The sequence below is a fragment of the Eublepharis macularius genome, chromosome 7, assembly GCF_028583425.1.
Source record: "Eublepharis macularius isolate TG4126 chromosome 7, MPM_Emac_v1.0, whole genome shotgun sequence".
NCBI lineage: Eukaryota > Metazoa > Chordata > Lepidosauria > Squamata > Eublepharidae > Eublepharis > Eublepharis macularius.
The window spans coordinates 38,989,537-39,005,000 of NC_072796.1; the positions used below are offsets into that span (position 1 = coordinate 38,989,537).

At 42.3% G+C, this 15,464-nt stretch overlaps 1 protein-coding gene across 1 annotated transcript in view; it reads right to left on the minus strand.

Moving 5' to 3' along the window:
• Nucleotides 1-13,806: 13,806 nt before the first annotated feature.
• The window catches only part of PHACTR1 (phosphatase and actin regulator 1), a 135,809-nt gene continuing 134,151 nt past the window's right edge, over nt 13,807-15,464 (minus strand). The window contains exon 11 of the mRNA XM_054985359.1: nt 13,807-13,887. Coding sequence (XP_054841334.1) covers nt 13,807-13,887 — 81 coding nt within the window. The remainder of the gene's footprint in view (nt 13,888-15,464) is intronic.

Here is a 15,464-nt window from a genome sequence, read left to right on the forward strand (position 1 = left end):
CCCTGCAGCCATTTTCCCCCTTCCCGTCGGAAAACCTGTGTTAAAAAAGTAGGGGATTGCTAGATGGCTATAGCATTATAACGTTCTCATGATCTATCACTACAATGGATTCCTTTCCAGCTTTCATTTTTCAAAAGTCTTTAGATGTTTTTGTTTCAGAGTTATGAGGGGAATTTTTATTTATTTCATTTATTTGTTATTTTTATTTATGTTGTGTCATATTATAGTCTGTCTTTCTCACTGAGACTCAAAGTAGATTACACCTTGTAATTCAGTACAATCAACAGTTTGGAAATTCAATAAACAATAGGTTGTAAATTGCAGAACTTTGAAAACAACACTGAAACAAAACACAAGCAATTTGACTGGATGTAACATCCTTGATCTCTGCTTTCCCAACCAGCATCACTTCCATCTTGTCTGGGTTCAGTTTCAATTTGTTCATTTTCAGCCATTTGACCACAGCTGTCAGGCAGGGATGTAAAACCTCTACTGTATCACTAGCGGATTTGGATAGATATAGAGCTGGGTATCCACATATTGATGGCATCCGATTCCATAGCTATGAATTATTTCTCCTAAAGACTTTAAATACAGGTTGAATAACATGGGATGAGATTGGACCCTGTGGAACCCTGCAAGATGATCCCACTCTGGAGATTGCTGGCTTTCAATAGCAACTTTTTGAGTCTGTGCAATGAGGAACAATTTGAATCATCCTAACACCTGCTTCTGCCTCCACGAGCCTCAATAGGATGGCATGATCTGTATCAAAGGCTGCAGACAGAACCTGGAGGATCAAAGTCTGGCCTTTGTCTACATTCAAAGATTAATCACAAAGCAATGGCAGCCATCAACATCCCATAGCCTCAACTTGAAATTAGACTGAAACCGGTTTAGAGCACAAAATTATCCAAGAAAACCGCTAGTTGGTTTGCTACTATTCTTTCAATCACTTTGCCCAGAAAGGACAGGTTAGAGACTTGGCGATACTTGGCCAGATCATTTTTGTCTAGGGGCAGTTTTTTAAGTTGTGGGGGAATAACCGCTTTGAGTGGCTGAAGGAAGAAGCCTTGAGTTAGTGAGTGATATATAATAGACATCAAGGCTCATTTATGCAGTGTTTAGTAACCAAGATGGGCAAGGATCCAGTGCGCAAATAGTGGCCTTCACAGATGTCGGTATCCTGTTTGTATCCTTCACTGTAACTGAGTCGAAATGGTCCATAAGCAGACCATGCAGTGTATTAGTCATTTCACCTTGCCTAATTTACAGCTGACATCCAAATTAGCACATGCTTTGTCAGCAAAGAATATTGCACAGGTGTCGCAGCTAATTGTTTTTTCCCTTTAAAATTCTGTAATGAAAAGGGCCATAGACCCTAAGAAAGCTGGTAATCAATGTATCGTGGCACTAGATCTTTACAATGCTGTATTGATTCCTGATTTTTAAAACAAACCTTTCTGCTCTGGGTGGGTCAAGGTAAGAAAACAATACCACTGTGGGTGGAACCTGCAAAACTGCAGTTCAAAGACAGGTGGCAATCTTTTAAAGATGAACGTACCAAGCCAAGTTTTGGTAAGACCGTAGCAAAGTGTGGGAAAACATCAATAAGGAAGGGGGATGTTACGTAGATGCTCTAAGGAAGCCAAGGAGGAGCTGGAAAGAAAGGCTGGAAACAGCCTTTCTTTCTGTGTCCCCAACTGCCCTGGGATATAATTTTTACACATAACTCAGTGATACTCAGTGGCTCCGAAGCCACATGTGGCTCTTTAACATGCTACCTGTGCTTCTTCCCCAATGTGGCCTCTGTCCCATATTCCAGGAAAATGAGCAAGGTCGTAGCCTGGTAGGGTTTGTGGTTGGCAGGTGGTTCCCAGCTGATGCTGGAGGATGGGTAAAGTCTGAACATCCTTGAACTATGGGCCTCATTCCAGGGAGGAAAGTATAGGGTTTGTCCTTTCCAGCAATCTCACACCCCACAGCCTTTGTGCTCTCAACTCAGCACAGGGGCAACTGCCAGGAAGAGGGCAAGCTGACTTCAGTTAAACCATCACAGCAGCCACCCAGGAAAGGAAGAAAGCTGGCTATATTGGTGTGTTGGCAATTTTACTCCCCTTCTTCCACAGCCAGCTGGCCCTTCTCTGGGCACTTTGACAATATCACTGACATCTGACCTGCTGTACCTCATGCTGAGGAGAGAACAGGATGCAGAGAGGGAAACTTCCCTCACTCTCTAAGGTCCAGCTCTGTTAGGGAGCAACAACCCTACACGTGCAGAATACGCTGGTAATTGTAAAGGTTATAATTTCATATTTAATATTGTTATATCTTATACTCTTGTATATGTTAGCTTGGTGGTCCAGCACACAGAGCATACTGTAGTCATGTAGAATTAGTAAATGCAAATGTCTCTCCATGAGCCATGGAGTGAGTACCTTGTTAGCCAAGATGGCGGAAACTAGAGTGCGTTAAAGAAGGCATGCAAGTGAAAAATTCTGCTTAAAGCTGTTGCTGTTTTCTTTGGGTTCAAGTGTGTTAAAGAGCTCTTTAGTTGTAATTTCATTAGTTTTCGTCCTGCCTTCCCTCCCAAGGAGTTTAGGGTTGTATACATGGGCCTTTCCCCTTTTTAACCCTTACAACAGTCTTGTGAGATAGGATGTTTAAGTACTTTTACTGTCTTCCTTCATACATAGTGAACTCAAGTTTAGGCTGAGAGAAAAAGTGACCGATTTAAGATTACCCAGCGGATTTTATGGTGGAGTAAGGTTCTGAATGTATTGCTCCCCAGCTGTAGTCTAGCATTCTGACTCCCAACACTGGCTCTCACACAGAGTTGGGCCATGTGTTGGCAAGGCAGCATCAAGCTACAAGAAGTGACAGTAGCCGATATTTTTACCTTTCCGCCATTGCTTACGTCCCTGTTAAAAATTAGCTTTCAATACAGGGACCTTCCTTGCTGCTTCCACTCAGTGCCAGTTCCTGTCTTGTTGAAAAGGTTGATGTGCTGCCTATGGCCAAAATAGTGTTTTCCTCATGATATATTTGGGGAGTGGTTGTGGAGCATCTGTTTGGCATGCAGAAATTCCCAAGTTGAATCCTCAGCAACTCCAGTTAAAAGGCTCCGGTAGTAGGTGGTGTGAAAGACCTACCTGAGACTCTGAAGAGCTGCAGCCAGTCAAGAGTAGATAATACTGACTGCAATAGACCAATGGGCCAGTGCTGTACTATGTAGTTTCATGTGTTCAAGCCCATCCCCCCTGCTTTGTTCATGCAAAATATGACCTGAATAGTTATATGCTTACCTTGGCTGGGCAGTGTGGTTTTTGAGAGGCTTCTTTTCATGGTCCTATCCTTTCTCGTCTCTCCCAGAACCCGTAAGACTTCTCTCCTGCAGAGGCACATTGTCACAAAGTGCCAAATACCTCCTTAGCTATGTTGTAGATTCCTGTTGTGAAATGTGCAGAGGGCCCCTTTTAGCTGATGCTAGGTTGCCAACAACCTGGAGAGAGAGAAAAAGCCCTATCCCCTTAATAGAGATTCAACGGGATGTTATTTACCTGGTGATGCTGTTCAACTCCATACTTACTAAAAAAGCTTTGCCTGCTCATTTCCACACATTAAGCCTCTATTAAAGGACATGTTATTCCAGGCAATTGGCAACTTTGGGCTGCAGAATATTGTCACCCTCCCACATTTTGTTCTCTGGAGTGCGGCTGAGAACATTTGATGCAAGTTTTTAAATAAATTTGAATCTTTTCAGCAGTTTTCTCTGGCATTTAGGAAGACTGGCAAGATTAAAACCTGCCCCCCCCCTTTGCATTTCTCTTCCATCTGAAAGTGTGGGGGGCACTCCTGCAAGCCTTATGCTGTGGATTACTTTCTGATTAAGGAAGCATTGATAATGTGGTCAGGGAATACGCCTCTGTGAATGGATCAAAATCTATTTTGGGAGGGTGGGAAGGGAGAAAAGGGCCTCTTTTTCCATACACAGAGCTAATCAATGCATGTGCTTTCAGTGTCACTTTTTTTGCTAGGCTCACAATTTAAAGCCAAAGTGCCAGACAATTAAAACAGGTCTCTCCTCTCTGGTATGCTCCTTGATGGTGCTGCAGTGCTGAACTTTTCACACACACACACACACGAAAATAGCAATTTTAGTTCAGCTTTTCCAATGCAGAAAAAAGCCTTCCATGTCCTCCAGAAGTCAATCAAACTGCTGTTTAAATGTCAGTGGAAAGTTCATCTCTATTTGGCCAGTTTTATTTAAAAAGAATGAGATTGCAGAGTGGGTCTTTTTGTGGCATATGCTATTTAGTCATTCCAAAACGTGCTCCATAGGCAGTAATTGCTCCATGCTGAGGTGTAGAAAGAGAAGCTCACTAGCCCTAAGTCTGCAGAACTCTCCATTTTGTGTCTGTAGTACACACTGGTAAATATATGGATAACTGACAGATTCTCTAGCATAATTGAAGATTCAGCTTTAATTATATTCAGTCAGAGACTGAACATGAAATTCTAGTATTGGGAGGAAAGGTGACGAGGTTAGAGGCTGTGCCCCTTTCCCCGGATGCAGAATAACAAATAGACTTTTGTTCAATAATTTTGGTTTGATATTGGGTGATCTTTGCTTGATTATGTTTTGAAACCGGGGCTGGTCCCTCTCCCCTCCCCTATTCAGCCTCAATAAATGTGCAAAGCCAGGAAGATCCCCATTGCATTTCATCCCAGTGGAGCCCCCTTAACATGATCTGTCCTCCCAGAGACATGTGCTGTGCTTGATAGCAGGCCATTTTATGGGATGCTCAAAATAGCCTTCAGAGCTTTTAGCTCAAGGGTGTTTTTGCCCTCTAGAATTGTATGTCATTTGCTAGCAGCCCATCCTTTGGCCTCCAGCATTAAGTAATAAATAAACACAAGATTGACAGGAGTCAGAAAGAAAACAAGACCATAGCATATTTTTTTTTCTTTTAAAATGATTTTTTAAAGAAACTGCATACATTGGAGACAATTTAAATACCATGCAGTTTCAATATGTACAAAACCCTAGGACACAGAGATCCAGTTTTAGTTTCCTCTAGGTATTTACATTTTGTTCTGGTTTTTTTTTTCATACAGCCATAATCTGTTAAATTACAATACTGGAAGATCACAGGCTTGACTGTCACCACATCCACTCCTATACAAAGACAAAATTATGTACATACAATTGATTTGGAGAAAAACTGGGAAAATGCACAGGTGTGGATTATTAGCGATGGGCTAAACAGCCTTTCCTTGTTTTTCCTGGTTTTTTTTCCTGTTTATACAATTATAAGGTTAAGCCAGATGAGCAGGTTAGAGGAAGGAAAAAAAATTCGACCCTGTTTGCCATTTGCAAGGGCCACTCTAGTGCCCTTTTTATCACTATCCTTTCATGAATAGTGGGAGGAAAAAATGTTTTGTTCACACAATAAAGGAAATTTCAGGTTGGTGTGTGATAACCTGCATCTGCATTTGAATAGAGGCCTATTTGAGTGCGTACAAAAGTTCGCTGCTCATGCTCGAAAGGAGGCCTCTTCTAGCTGAAAGACATGAATTTCTCCTACACAGGCCCTGATGAAATGACGGGGAATTGGGCAAAAGAAAAGTCTTATTATGCTTTTGCTCATCTCAATACATTTCGAGGGGCAGGGGGGAGTTGCATAGGAATTAACAGAAGAGTGCACCGAAGGTTTCCAGCCATCAGACCAAGATGCATTTAGCTGACTGACCATTTTCTAGAAAGAAATGCAGCCTTGCAATGTAAGCCATTTTTCTGTAAGGGAGAAATTAACGTTTAGACATACATTACAGGGATTATCCCCCTTTCCCCACTTACTAGTTTATTTTGTTAGTTAGTAAATTGTTTTGTTCAGATAGTTTGCTTGGCTTGTGTTTGTGTAGAAGAGACACTCATCGACCATGTGGAACAGCTCTTCTGTACACACAACCCACCAAAGAACCAGATGGATTCAAAAATCAAAAGTGGATCCATTACTCTTTCTTCAGTGGGCACCAAGGGCAAGGGACCTAAAGAACCACTTCCAAAGTAATTTACTCTGCATTTTAAGGTAGGTGGAAATGTATATTTGCATCTAAACACAGATACAAATGCAGATAGCATTCAACTGAGCCCTGTATTTTGAACACATACCCCAAACTATTGTGAATCTGTTCCCAAATCTGCAAAACCTAACATGGGGGAGCAAAACCGGGACTAATTAATTGCCCATCCCAATTAGAAAGTAATATGGCCAGAAATATGGAGGATGAGTGACTACTGATTTCATCTAATTGCATCACCAGCTCAGCCCCATAAAGCAGAACAGCTGGTAACACCTTCCCAAAAGCTCTTCCTATGAAATATTTCCCTTTCACAGTTCCATTGGAGTGCTGAGAACCGAGAATTGCGCCACAATTTTCCCTATGATCGCAGTGAGCCCACTTAAGAGCCAATCTTCACGTTATGCCTACGATCTAAGTTTCCCCCCCACAAAAAACTTGAAATGCAAGTGTGTGAAACAATACATTGATATGGAGTGCTGAGGGTTTGGTATGCTTAACCCTTTCTTCCTCACCACCACTTTCTTGCTCTAATCAACCTCCCTCATATGAATCTGCTTCATCCCGAGTCAGATCAGGAGCCAGTGTAGCTCAAGATGCTCTGCTCTGGCTGCATCACAGCAGGTCTCCAGAGTCAGATAGAAAGAGGGGGTTCTGAACACCTCTGCCTGAGGATGCTAGAGACTGAACCTGGGACCAACTATGTGCAAAATATGCACTCTACTTCTGAGGGCCAAACTAGATGTGATAGTGTCTTCGTGTCCACCACTGGGAAGCCACCACCATTTTAAAGTGATCTAAAAATGCCACGAGGGCCTGACCCTGATCCGGCTTGCAGCCCGGTGGGCTGAGGCATTCTTGCTTCTGCCCCTGGCACAGCTGAGAGTTAGTGACAACCCCATGGCCACCCAGTGAGGTTCTGTGGTAGAAGTGGAGATTCATACCCAGGTCTCCCCGGATCCTAGTCCACCACTCTATCTGCACTACACCACACTGGCTCTCAGGTATGTGAGTACAGCTGTTTCAGTACTTGAAATAGGGTGTGTGTGGGGGATCCTAAGAACCTCATCGCACCACACTACAGGCCTGATCAGGATCAGGTTCTCGTAGATTTTCAAATAACTTTAAAATTGAGGTGGTGTTCCTGTGGCAGACATGAAGGTGCCTCCACATCTAGTTTAGCCTCGAGCCAGAAGCAGCAGGAAATAAGTTTCTGCTTGCAAAAAGAAAAACATGCAAATTATTCTGTTTTTGCCATTCGTAGTTGCCCTTTATAGTTTCACCTCTTCACTTGAAAGAGATGTTGGGTGATCCAATCAAGGAACTCCTGCGTAATGTGTAACCTGGCCTTAAGGGTCAGCCAACTGTGACCAACGATGTGTAGCCATTGTCCAAGGCTTACATTTTAATGCAATATGCAGCCATCTACGCATGATAGGAGAAAATGTTCTATCAGCATATTTGTAACTGTGGGCATAATTTACATTTTAAAGGGAAACATACAGGAAATCAATCAACACATTTTTATATCACCTGCAAAATGTAAGAAAAAATTCCTCCTATCAAATCAAGACAGACATGGTGCTAAACTGTGTCCTACACTCCAATGAATACAACGGCTCCACAAATATAGCTGGATAAAGACCATGGAATCCGACCCCCAAACTGTTGGCAAATCTAAGATACTGGAAAAAAATATCATCATGTGTAAAAGCTTCCTGAAATCCTTTGCCAACAGTCAATGCTAAGATTATCATTATTTTCTTTTAGAAGATGGCCATTTTCACACAACCCCATAACCCTCCAGAAAATCGTGCAAAACTCACTGCTCGAAGTGTCTTCCTAGTGCGATTTCCCATTTAATGGTGTGATGACATCAGAAATCACGCCATTAAACGGGATCATGATGGGCAATCGCGCTAGGAAGATGCTTCATGCTGTGTTTTGCGCGATTTTTCGGAGGCTACGGGAATCTGAAAATGGCCAATGTGAGCAGCAGAGACTATTTAAGAATGTTGCACCAAACTGAAACTATGTGAAAGTGCTGGAAATCTAAGCGGAACTGAGGTGTGCCTTCCTAAAGAAATGAGGCACTTCCTTGAAGGTGCATGAACTCCTTTCTTTAGTCATATTGTGAGTGTGCTGGCTTGCAAAATAATGGGTTGAATCTAGTGCAAGAACCATATAAGGACTGCATAAGGATTGCCAATCTTCCTGGCTCTCGCTCTTCCCCCAGAAGTCCTTTCTGACTCTAGGAAAGTTTATTCTTGGGGGTTGTGTGGGACCCCACATGGGAATACAGCCATATGGGTTAGGGAGCTGCAGCGGGGAGAAGGAGGGAGTGTGTGAAGCCACTCCCTTCTTCCTCTTCTGTCAGCAGAGCTCGGATTACATAAGTAGCCAGGAGTGATTTACATCCTTTCTCCTGCTTATTGCAGTTGCCTGATCCACATGGTTCCTGAGACCTTGGGGAATCAACTGTCCTGGGGCTGGAAATGGCTGCTGGAGAAAGGGAAAAGCTGGGAAGGTCGCCCATCATCAGCATCTTCTGCTGACAGACTACACTATTTCACCCACTAAGACCTGCTCCTGTTGACCTATTTGATAAACTGAACAATAGTGGTGGGGTAATCCCTTTATTTCTCACAGCCTCTTTTTGTAGCATGTTCCTTCTTGTAGAAATAAAACATGCTGTCACCCTCCTGGGATCCCATACTTATCTTTTCTTCACTTTCCTTCCCTCATACTCAGGATTAACCCAAACATTATTAGCCGTTTCATTTTATTTCCTCTGGGTGAGGGTTTTACATAAGCTGAAGAGACTCCTGCTTTCAACTGTTTGACAATCCCTGAACTGAACTGAAGAGAATTTTCATGGGACAGGGAGAGACTGCAGAATGGCAGGTGTTTGGCTCTAAAATAAAACCCAGGCTTTCTGTACAAACTTTGCAAAGTAAATGAAATGTCTTTAGTGTTCATTATTACTATGAAATAGTAAAGAGCCCAGTAGCACCTTTAAGACTAACCAACTTTATTGTAGCATAAGCTTTCAAGAACCACAGCTCTCTTCGTCAGAAAGCTTCTGCTACAATAAAGTTGGTCAGTCTTAAAAGTGCCACTGGACTCTTTACTATTTTGTAACTGCAGATTAACACGGCTGACTCCTCTGGATCCATTATTACAGTGTCATTACAATAGGGATTAAAGTTGAAAATTGACAGTACCATCTTGGTAACGATTTATTTGGGATGGATGTTGCTCAGGGCTCAGTTACTGAAGTTATTGCCTCTGTACAAGGTTTCAATCTAGAAGCATCAAATAAGTGTAACTTGATTCAAGTAATTTTCTTAATGCTGGTGGGCCTAGCCAGTGGGCTTTGATGGACTGGGTTGATAATGTATGCTAGGATGCAAGGGATCTTCCAACCCCCCAACCCCCACCCCCATTAAAAGAAAAGAGCCAATACTGAAAAAAAACCCCACATCTGGCTTTTTGCTAAATGCTTTGGTTCTCAATATCACACACAATGCTGAACCATTCATAACAGCATATTTTGTTATTTACACCAGTAACAGGTAATGTTCTACGTAACAGAAACCCCTGCTCTTTAAGAAATCTCATGCATACAGAGTAAAATGGGCCCTACACCGATCTCGAGGTCATTTCTTCTCTGCCTTGCAGCATACAGAATTACCAGCATCTATGCCAAGTTAATACACCATATTGATTTGGTTGCTTAGAAGAGCTGATTTGCCATCCAACCTCTGCACAGGTGCACATAAGAAAAACATGAAATGCCACATAGGATAGAATGCCTGACTTATTCTGTTTATAAAGGTAAGCTTGTTACCTAGCATCCCTGTATCTGTAACAATTTCAATAATTACTTCCCCTGCTCCCTAGCAAAGAAGATAGCTGATTTAAAGAGATGTACAATGAGGGATTCTCCTTGTGTGTTCCCTTTACAAAATAGAAGTGTGACAGCCAGCCAGCCAACGGTCCTCCAGAGATGATTCTCACAAAGTGTCAAAGTAGGTAGGTCATCAGAGTGGGTCTTTGCCCTCCTCATCTTTCTAAGGTGCTCTCAAACAGAATGAAGTGTTTGGTAGAAAGGTGTTGACCCCAAAGATGGTAAGACTGGCTGAAGTTTTTGTCCAGCACGTTCATGCCCAGGGTCAGCACCAAGTGCCTCAGCTTTCTTTGGAGTCAGACAACAGATGCTTGGAGGGATCATGGGTGACTGAAGAAAGACAATATTTATGAATGGCCTGTCTTGGATAAGAATAGCAAATCCACACAGGAAAGTTTTAAATATAGATGCCAACTCTTGGCCTAATTCTTGCTATGGTTGGTTTCAGTTTCTGTAGATTTTGCCAACAGGTCTTGTGATACTTTTTTTTCCTTCTTGGTTTTCTTGATTTTCTTTAAAAAGGCAGTTCAGAAGATTTACATTGTACATAACAGAGAAGAGAACAATACCAGCACTTGTGGTTCTTTTCAGTTATGTTTTGATGCTGGCGTAGTATTCACTTAGAAGTAAACTATGGTCTATGAAATCTAAAAGGGAAAGGAAGAAAGATAGAATGAATTTTAAATAGTTTGCTGGTTTTTGACAGAAATAATATGTTTCACGTATAATCAGAGACATGACGGAATAACAAAAGTTATGGCTCTCAGAGCACTTGCTTAGTATCCATGGAAACAACAACTGTGGAGTCCACATAAACCTATGAGGTTATAGTTCAGGTACAAATTACAGACTGAAGTTGTAAGAGGCCTGTGGTTTGGGCTATGGAGCACAAGAATATGAATCTACCTTGCAGACTGGTCTTCCAAGTGCCAAACTGAAAGAGGTTCCTTTGCTGCCCAAGGGAATCTATGGACCAAGATGCTATAGGCATGCACGGAAGAGTCAATAGGAAAACAGGGCTGCTTCATGTGATGCAATGCAAAGCCCTATTTGTGTAAAAAGACTAGTCTCTCTTCTGAGGGGGAGTATGTGATATTTCCTCACATCTGGAATCTACGTATTTCCCCACAGGAAGACTTTCTTTTTTGCCTATTATAACTTGTGACAGAAAGGGAGTGTGTGTGCTGGTGTGATCTACATAGTATTCTGGAATTCCTCTTGACAACATGGAGCTGATTACATGGGATCCAACCATTTCAATCATCTTGACTGATCCTTGCATTTGAAATATTCAATAATGTCCATGCAGCAATGAAAGGCAGGAAAATTGAGAAGGGATAACCTATTAGGTCACATCAACTCATATCAGGCAGGATGTGGGAGAAGAAGGGCTTCTATGCCTTGTTCCTGGCCAAGGGGAGGTTGTACTAAGACATCCAAAGTCACTTTCATTCACCCAGATGACCCAAGTGCCAAGAATTCCAATTGTAACAATCCATTAAGTCATTTCTAGGTTAATCAATCTCAAATGAAAGCTACACTGCAACATGGCAAAAATGATTTCGTATCTTAGTCAGCAAAAGAGCCCTTTTTAACTTCCCAAGGAATAATTTTGTCTACCACACTAGAAAAGCAACACAGGTACCTATTACTATGCACATAACTTATTACCACAATAACACAGAGCTCATTATCTTCTTAAGATAAGAGCTGCAGTAGCACAGCGGTTAAGTGGTTCGGCTGCGAATCAACACTCTACTGGTTTGAATTTCACTACTTCCCTGAGTTCAGTAGGTGGCCTTGGGTCAGCCACTCCTCTCAGTCCCAGCTTCCCAGCTGTATTGTGGGGATAATAATAACACTAACTTGTTTATGGGTCTGGGTGTGGCACTAATCTGTCTAAAAGAGTGGTATGTAAGTGCAGTCATTATTAGTAATTATTATTATTAATTGGCACTGCCAATTAACTGACACTGCCAAGGCTCAGTTAATTTAAAGTTTTAAGCAGCAAGGGCAGCACAGCAAAGGCTCCCAAAGGGGAGACAGTCCAGCACACCAGAGGCGGCAGAGGGCTTTGAGAGAATCTGTCCCCTCTGGAGTGACCTCCGCCAGCTCTGACTTTTAAAACTACCCTTCCAGGCTAACATTGCGTCTCCTGGCACTTGACAAACATGTGCCCACTTGTCTTGTGTAGAGAGACTCATACTTGCTGCTGTTCTTTAATGACTTTGCAAAATTTGAAACTCAACAGGATCAGACACAAGATGTTGAGGAGCTCACATCTGCATGCAAGGCTGGTGTCGAGAGCAGCCCACCCTTTCTATGAGATTGCACCAGAGGTCCCAGCAATGACACTGGGGAAATCTATTCTCTATGGCGAGTTGAGTCTGGAAGAAAGAAATGGCATGTGATTCTTTCACATTCCTTTAAGCCCAGCTGACTTCTTTTAAGCCCCACTGGTTCCCCAAAAGGCTTAAAGGAGTGTGAAAAAGTCTAAGCCTCCTCCCTCCTGCAAGGAATGTGTGTGCATGTGTGCACAGTGCATTCAGTGGTAGGTGGCATTGCAGAACATCTCATATAGGGCCCTCCAAAATCTGAAACTGACTCTTTCTGCATGGGACCCACACCTGCTGTTTTAATCTCACAAAGTTAAATAGGATCTTCCATTCAGATAAATACGGGATCTCTTAAGATAGATGTTCACTTCTCTACATAACACCAAAATCAGGAAAAAGGAGTTTGTAAGCATGAAGGCCATTCTGATCCTTCTATAAAGCCAGATCAGGCTGTTTTCAGATGCCACTGCTGCAGCTTCTACCACCAGTAGTTTTCCTTCTCGAAACATTATTTAAATTAGCTCCATAAACACTTATATAAAAAAAAATTCATAATACAAAGAGTCACAAATGTAAACATAAAACTCTGTTCATAGCTCCCATTTTGAACATATTTAAATTACATCAGGATCTCCTTTTTCATTTTGTTTTAAAGTGAGGGTGGCAAATTTTGAAAAGGGGGGGGGTCTGGAATGTGAACTCCCTTATAACATGAAAAGCCTCACCTGATTTTAAATGGGGATCACCTCCCTTCAAATTCAGGTCCATCTCAAAATATAGCTCCATTATTACCCTACTAACAAGCACTTTCTGCCAGTTCCATCCCTTCTCAAGCGAAAAAAACAATTTCCCCCTCAATAAAAGAAATTTGTTACGGAGGAGGGAGCAACAAGGGAAAGGGAGGTTAACAGGTAACCAGTGACCGTTCCTAAACACTGGAGATATCTTATATAGGGGCAGACTGGGAAGTTAAAATGGCCCCAGAGGAAGCCAGGCTGAGCGGCCTCCATAGTGATATAAGCTAGCAGGATCACTCAGGACAAAAAATGGGAGTAGGTTCACCTGTTGCCTCCTTCTGCACTACTGCCATCTGGCTGAGCTACTGAGGCTTGGCTTGTTCTTGGCTGCCTATGAGCCTCCAGGGCACAGCCAAACTGGAAAAGTTCCCTGTAAATTAAATGGCCAGTCCATGATCTTATGAGACTCCTTGTTAACTGGCAATTAAAAAAATCCCACCATATCCTACCAGGAATTATGGGATTTTCTCTGCCTTCTGATTCAATTTATGTAAAAATTATGAAAACCATGCAGGTTATAATTATGCTGTTTTTAAATTATTCAAATACTACTAAACATGAGTTAACATTACATTCAAAAAATAATCAGGGATACATCTGAAGCTTTCGTTGTTTGTGCTTATATCAGCAACCATTAGTCAACTGTAGCTCTTTAAAGAAAAAAACAAACCCATCGGACCTACCTTGTTAGATGCCTACTTAATTCATGAACTTCCATTTCAGTGCTTTTAAATTCATTGAGCTCTTTGCGAATTGCAGCCTGTAAAGGACAAAGAAAAATGTAAACCTGCAGCTGAAAAGAGATTCAGAGATCCACTTTATAAAAATTCAAAACAATACTTTTCACACACTATCTGTGAAAGGGCACAAGTAGTACCGGTAATGAGACAGCTACAGCTTCCTACCCCCAGGGCAAATAATCCTGCTATCCATGCAAGGAGTGTGCTACAACTGGAGATGGGCTGGTTTGCCTGAATCGGGTACACGTTTATATAGAAGTGAGCCTTGGAGGTCAGTGGAATTTCCCCTCCAACAGTGCATACGAAAGGTTGCTGCCCTTGCATTCAAATACTCAGATCTTACATGAGTAGAGGACAGAAGGTATACGTTCTGATGAGACCTGTCCCTTGGAAGATGACTGCTTTGTATCCAGTGGGGAAACTGGGGTTGTTCTGGGTCTATGTGTAAATGACCACAATTAAGTCCAAACGTATGTTAACAAAAAGAAAAACAAACAGATGGAAGAGCTGACTTTTCAACTGTGTTTGAAAGAATGCCAGAGTTGAGCTCTAGAAGAGAGGGGCAGGGGAGAGCACTGAAGCATTTTATTACAAATGCCCTGTAGCCTTTGTTAATTAATTCAACAGAACTTTATAAGGAAAGAAGATCATAGTAGCTGGTGGTAGGAATGTAGCCCTCTTCTTCTACAAACGTTCCTAACATCTGGGTTTCTACGCAAATCTTGATTAAACCCAAACATGGTAATCAAGATTGCCTTTTGCCTTTCATCCATTTCCCTTCGAACAATCAGCAAAAAAAAGTCACTTTCCCCTCCAGGCTCCTTGGCTTTGTTATGGATGTCAGGTTGTGGGAGATTTTATCTGTACAAACTTCTCGTTGAGTTTTTGTGAAACTCTGAATGACATGAGGAAAAAATTGAAAATAAATTTTGTGTGATAGTAACAGAGAAAGAAAGCATCTGTAATAAAACTAGGGGACAGCTATTTTGGCATGGGACAATCCTCTGTTGAATAAACAACATGGAGCCAATTTGTATTTGGGAAGCTGTTTTGGAAGCAGATGGTCAAAACAAAATGGTGCAAGCCCTGCCAAGCAATATTTCTAAGGCCTGATTTATACACGCTGGAGAATAAGGTGGTAGAATGGAATATACTAGTTTGGACTGCAGGTGATAGAGTGAAAGGCAGCAAGACAGACAAAAATCTTTAACCCCCAACTTTCTTTAATTCTACTGATTTTAACCCTTGATCTGGTTTTCCATTTGTAGAGAGCATGGACTCATGAAAAAGGACAAAAAGGTCCCTTTTGACTACCCGCAAAAGGCTATGATGGAGATCATGTTACTTGCATAGGAAAAAAGCCATGTAGGATGCAGGGCCGGATCTAGGGTTGCCGGTGCCCAGGGCAACCCTAGTACGACCCCTCATGCGCCACTCCCGGCTCGGTGACATCATCACGCAGGGCAGGCAAAAGGCAGCGCAGGGGGCTGCAAGGCCACCCGCGCCATTCGCCTGCCCCGCAGGACAGGGGCTGCCTGGCTGCCCCTTGTCCTGTGGGGCAGGCGAATGGTGCGGGCAGCTGCGCTGCCTTTTGCCT